The sequence below is a fragment of the Sipha flava genome, unplaced genomic scaffold (assembly GCF_003268045.1).
Source record: "Sipha flava isolate LNK unplaced genomic scaffold, YSA_version1 77_pilon_pilon, whole genome shotgun sequence".
Taxonomy (NCBI): domain Eukaryota; kingdom Metazoa; phylum Arthropoda; class Insecta; order Hemiptera; family Aphididae; genus Sipha; species Sipha flava.
In genome coordinates this window covers 795813-802266 of record NW_020273617.1, presented here as the reverse complement: position 1 = coordinate 802266, position 6454 = coordinate 795813, and the positions used below count along the sequence as shown (strand labels likewise).

The 6454-nt window shown below is 34.7% G+C and overlaps 1 protein-coding gene across 1 annotated transcript; it reads right to left on the bottom strand.

Annotated features, from left to right (window-relative positions):
- Window positions 1–1501: 1501 nt before the first annotated feature.
- Window positions 1502–2397, bottom strand: LOC112692852. The gene is made up of 3 exons (XM_025567666.1): window positions 2236–2397; window positions 1926–2176; window positions 1502–1847 (listed from the first exon to the last, which is right to left on the bottom strand). The coding sequence occupies exons 2-3, from the start codon at window positions 2141–2143 to the stop codon at window positions 1559–1561; spliced, it is 507 nt and encodes a 168-aa protein (XP_025423451.1). The 5' UTR covers window positions 2144–2176; window positions 2236–2397; the 3' UTR covers window positions 1502–1558.
- Between the last annotated feature and the right edge of the window lie 4057 nt (window positions 2398–6454).

The window sequence follows — 6454 nt, the reverse complement described above, 5'->3', positions numbered from 1 at the left end:
AATAAAATAATAAAAAAATAAAAATAGTAAATGTTTACCACTCGTAAACGAATATACAAATAAATATATAAATATTTAGATTTAAATCAATAATTAAATGCTTAGGCCGCAGTATTATTACGTTTGTGATGTACGACCGGTTTTGAATTAAAAATTCATCATCAGATATGTGCTAAATCAATAAAGTCTCGACTAGGTTCCGTGTATAATTTGTAGCAAAAGTGCCGTGTTCCACGTAACTATTCGTGATCTCGATATTTATATTATTATCAATTGATATTCGATAGTTATTGTTGATATTATGTGTCTTTTACACGTTGACGAGCAATGTTGATGAAAACAATAATAATTTTGTTACCATTATAATTCCCCCATGGATATTGATTGATACCTAATGGATATTTAATTATATTATTTTTTAATTTTTTTTTTAATAGTTTTAAATTTAATGAGCTAGAAGTCGGACGCCTATTTACGCTCACAGAACTCAAAGGGTTGATCGTCCGATTTTTATTGAAAAATCATTTATGCCATTATTTGTTGCACACTAAATCTCAGATGCGTCCGTTTAGACCACTGTGGCGTACTCGACACGCTAAAGCCGAATGTTTTTGAACCATCCAACTTCTCTCGTTCTGAACGAATAACGATTTACTCGCTTTTAGTGCGACTCGCGGCCCGCGAACGTCTTAACAATCCTACGTCGAGCGCGTCCGGTCGTATTTATGGCGTACCGATTCATATTGTACTACAACGGTTCCGAAAAGTACTCTTTTCATCACTAGAGGTCCACGGAACCCAGCGTGGCTCTGACAAGGAGGGGGGGGGGGCTCTGAGGCCATGGCCTCCTCTCAGATTTTTCAAAAATTTAAATTTTTTAATACATTTTTGTCTTTGTGAACTGTAAAATTCCAATTACTTTATTACGAGTAGATACCTACCTAATAATTTTATTTTGCCTAAAAAACCATATCATGACATTAATATGAGGTGTATATCATAATATAGGTACGTAATCGGACCGTGTCTCAGTTCTAATTTGGGGAAACAACTATTATCGGTTAATACTTAAAATACCTCCCCCCTGGTGAGTCTCTGAAGCCGCGCCTACGCAGGACTAACGGCTGCGACACGATTGAGCATAAAACACCTTTTTTGCGACACGATTGAGCATAAATTGTCGGCGTATCAAAGGAAATTGAAATACAAAAGAAAACCAACACGATTGAGCATAAAAAACTCTGCAACGTTGCCATTTTCAATTTTGAACTGTATCGTATAAAAACATTTATTTAAATAATTATAATAAATCAAAATATAACATGACAAAAAAATATCATGTTTTCATAGTCAATATTTAATATGCATGAAAATACTTATGATAGTAGTATAAATAGCTGTCACAGTATATAGATATTTTTGTTAATAATAAAATAATAATAATAGTTATGACTTATGACTTATCAAAATAATAAAATCAAAATATTTATAAATAGTTGTCACATTCATATTATAATACAGTATAATATACCTAGCTAGATTTTTTGATAATAATAAATTAAATTGATACACCTTGGTATCTGCTTCCAATTTGACTTAAATAAATTAATAAAGATTCCGTATTCTTACGATTTAAAAACTGGCTGTAGGCTTGAATATTCAATTCATTTTTTTTTATTTCTTTTGCGGATTGTAATTTTCCAGGCTTGTGTCGAATTGAATTGATCTTAGTCGATGTTTCCGCTTGTGTTTCGATCAATACCCTAACGACTGTATGAACATGGGGGTGAGGTGAATAAAACTGTGAATTGTACGTGCGATGAAAGCTTTCAGCTGCATTGGTCGTTCTAAAAAAAATTAAATAAAACAATACAAATTAGTAAAAAAAGTTTTTATAATAAGTTTTAAAAAATATTGTTAAAAACCTTGGGTTTAGCGAAGGAGTTTCCGCCCAAATATTTGGAGGAAACTGGCAGTGATCTTCAATATAGTTGTGTATAATGTAATCAGAAAATATGAAACCGTCATCATTTGGACAAATTGATATTAACTCGTGAAATGCATCAACTACTTCTTCTGGGGAAATAAACGCCAAACCAAAAAACATTTTCAACCATTTCCCTAGTTCATTACTGTTGTCCATGTATGCTATTCTGAGTGAAGGTTCGCCAACAATCTACAAACAAATTATTATATTTTAGTAAAAAAGCACTATATTATATAACTGTTTCTTACTTTTTTCCACCATGATTGTCCTAAATGAAATCTACATCCAATTATTTTAATATTTCCAAACACGTCTGTAATTGCCTGATGAGCTCCAATTTCAAAATCAACATGAAATGTGTTAATTTGCAAACTTTTTTCGCATAATTTCAAACATAAATTATTTAAAAATTGCCACATTTTAATATAAGTAGACCTAGTTTTATTTGGTAAAAAAAAGTAAACAAGTGGTAAGTAGTATCCATTTTTATATCCATGTATTGTGTACAATTGAATAAAATATTTTGGAGCATAATTAAATGTGCCATCGCCAAAATACTCAGTACAATTATTTGTCATAAATTGTAGATTTTGTTCTGTAGTTAAACATACAAAATTATCATCAGTCGGCATGTAAATGAATTGTTGACCCTTATATTTAAAACATTCTTCATTTTTTAAGTCACTTAATTGATGAATTGTTTCATCCAAAGAAGTTGGTAATTTAGGATAGGTCTGCTTCCGTTTATCATACATTGCTTTCCGTACATTTCTTACATTTTGATTGTTTAAATTTGATGTTGGAGAAGAATTTAAAAGTTCGGTGCGAATAATTTTAAGTGGCCGTGTGTAAATTGATTCTTCAGCTTTTCTTTTGCAATTTTCTCTTAAAACTTGCGTTTCTATTTTCTCAATAGAATTTTTATCGTGATTATGTTGTCCAGCAGTTTCAATCACTTTACGTTTATCGAAACCCGAGAACATTATTGCCGAACATTTATTATTAGTACACCTCCATCTCAAAAGATTGTCTTTTTTTCGCTCTCCAATTAATTTATACTTGTATAAATTAACTAGGGCCAATTCTTTGCCTCTTTCCGATAAAATAATTGTTATATCCATATTTTAAAAAAATAGAAAAACGCACTAAGTATACACGCACTATACACTACACAGGTGATCGAACACTGATATTATTTCTATAATAATTTTGGATTTGTATCTTAATTATCTTATATTTTCCCCCGATGCTAAATGTTTAAAACGTCGTTTTGCTCCGGAACTAATTTATTAATCGATAACATTGTCGATAAAATTTATAAAGCCGATAAAGCTCACGGCTCGCGTCAGATATCATAATAATTGGTGTAATAATACGAGAAAATAATAAATTACAAAATTTTGGCAACGTGAATGTGGCAACGTCGCATAAAATATTCTATGCTCAATCGTGTTGCTAAAAAGGTCTATGCTCAATCGTTTTATGCTCAATCGTGCTTTACCGGGACTAACACGGTTCCCAAGCACTAAACAGTCAATATTGGTGTACTGCTGCAGCTAGCCCTAACCTAACAGGTCTACATTGTTTTTCAGACGGAATTTCAGACATGTTGTTCGTAGGATATCGACGGACGATAGACGTAATGTTTTTGTGATTTATTCAAACGTATTGAAACCAGAGTACTCGGTACGTGCGTAACTTAATTATAACCGTCGGATAAAAACACTCGAGAACAAATTATAATAAATTTTATTTTTTAAACGCTAATCGTTATATATTAAACATTAATAATATTAATTTGATGAATTAATATTCATTAAACCTTATATCGAAATGAAGTGAAGACAACGTACAGTGTAAGATGTAATAATAATACGTGAAAATATCAACATAAATTTCTCGAAACGCTTTGTAAAAACAACAATACATATTGCTCAGCGCTGATGGGCTAGTCTTTGTTTAACCGAAAGAGCTGGGTGTACGTGCATCATCTGGTAGGGTGCGCAATATACACAATACGCGTCTAAAACATTATTTTAATACGTTTCCAATGTTTTAAAAGGCTTTGATCACGATTTCGATGTTCACAACAGCTATTTCTAACCGTAACTGATTTTTTTTTAATCTGTAAGTTTATTTATTTTTTTTATGTGAAAACATCTTGTTCTCAGATTTTCAGATTATTCTGCCTAGGCAGTGAGAATTTCTGAACGTTACCCGTAATTCCCGTAACCCCTCGTTATCTATTTTATTGTTAAAATGAGAGGTGATTATTATGATAGTCGTATCTACTGGACCTATTTGCATGGTTTTTTTTTTTTTCTAACCGCGAGTACTTTGCGTGTGGATGAGCCATCTAATGAGAAAAGTTGAAAAATTTAACTAATTAAATAGTTATTAGAAATATTAAATTTTCCATGTATACGATATCGGTTCGATATCAAGACTGCGGGGCGGCGACACAAAACAGTGACATGGAAGGGGAAGTTTGTATCGTCTGGTCGCTGTTGTACACCTAACCTCACCCAACGATGGATAACCGCCCGTCGCATGACTCGGTTAGACAAGGATAGAATGCGTTCTCTCTTTGAACAATTAAAATGCTTAAAAATGTTCAACCTAATACCACGGATATTATAAAAACACAGGTATTAAATTTGAAAATATTTACTTCAAATTATACACAATAAATCAATATTTCTAAGGTCATATATATGTTTTCATATCTTCCAAGGGTCGCCCGTAATTATAGCTAGTAAAATCGTATGTTTTTTCGAGTGTTACGCATGTCATTGGTTTTCATAGCAATAATCGATATTTATAAATTATTTTTGTTTTTAATATTTTATGCAATAAAGAAATCCATATACAAGGTTTGTATTACAGCTAATAGCTAATCAATATTAGCGACGTGATATAAATACAACACCAATAATAATTACTATTGTACCGCACGATAATAACGCTTGTGTTGTGCTTCGCATTGATTATTATATGTATGAATTGATGATGGAAGGCTTGTCACATCAACCTTTGATATCCGAATTAGAATCGGAAACGAATTGAAATTAAAAAAACGATCAGATGCTATATCCCATCATTCACGTTCAAACAAGCCCGGCTCATAGGTTATTTCGCCTCAGATACGAAAGACGTATCCTAAACCTAACCGTAACCCTAACGTGAACATCAATACAAAAAGATCCTTAAGTACCTTGGTATGATTATGGACGACGAGCTTAATTTTAAAGAGCAAAGACGGCCGTAGACAAAGGAAACGAGGTGCTCCAGGCACTGTCGAGACTGATGCCCAACATCGGTGAACCAAAGGAACCAAGAAGGAGGTTACTGGTGAACGTTGTGCACTCGGTCCTTCTATACGGGGTCCCAGTCTAGGGACAGTACTTTAAGTACTCAAGAGGCTGTGTCGATAAGCTGATGAGGGTCCAACGGCGTGCAGCGATACGGAGCTGTTGAGCCTACCTCACTGTATCTTATACACCGGCGAACCTCATTACAGCTATCCCGCAAGTCGATTTACTTGCACTGGAATGCTTTTCAAATCCATAAGGTCGCAAGTGTTGGCAACCAATGCGAGTATGAGATCAGGCAAAATGGTAGAAGGCAGGAATCTTGATGCGCTGGAAGACACGCCTCGAGGCATCGGAGAATGATCGATGGACCAGAACACTGATCACCGGTCTGGAGGGTTGGTGCAACCGAAAGCACAGGCAGATCGACTTCCACCTGATGCAGATACTAAGTGGACATTACTGCTTTTGTTCGTACTTAAACAGGATTGGTATAGAAGACTGCCCAAGGTGCCACCATTGCCCAGCCGAGGAGTATGACGTCAGGCATTCGCTGTTCGAGTGCTGTAGTGTGATGGAGGAGAGGCATGAGGTCAACTAGGTTTTGCAGGGGCTGGATCCGGGGAAGATTTGCAAAAAGATGTTGGAAAGCAGTGATTTTTGGGATGCGGTGCAGAAGTTTACGGTTCACATTTTCCGCCAGAAGGAAGATGCAGAGCGGCTGAGAAGACGAGCCATCGCATCCAATCAATAGAAAATTTAACTTTCATATTTATTTATTGTTATCGGGATGACAACATTTCCAGGCTTTAAGTCTGCAGTATTGTTAAAATAATTTTGTAAGAGTACGTGAGTTGGAGACTGACCGGCCACGGTTCATTGTCGAAGTACCGTTATCAATAAACGACACCAGTGACCCAAAGAAAGTACTACTACCTAACGGCGAATTCTTCTCTGGGTTGCCACCGGTGTATTAAAAAAAAAAAAAAAAAAATACGAAAGACGAACGGTCCTCCGATGGTGATCGTTCGAGAAGAATTTGGTGGTATTTGGATGTTTTGACATAGGCGTGTGACGTATCGCATAAAAAACCGGTACATTGGTCTATTTCATATTTCTTAAAACCGTGCGAAGCTACAAAGGTAACTTTACTGAT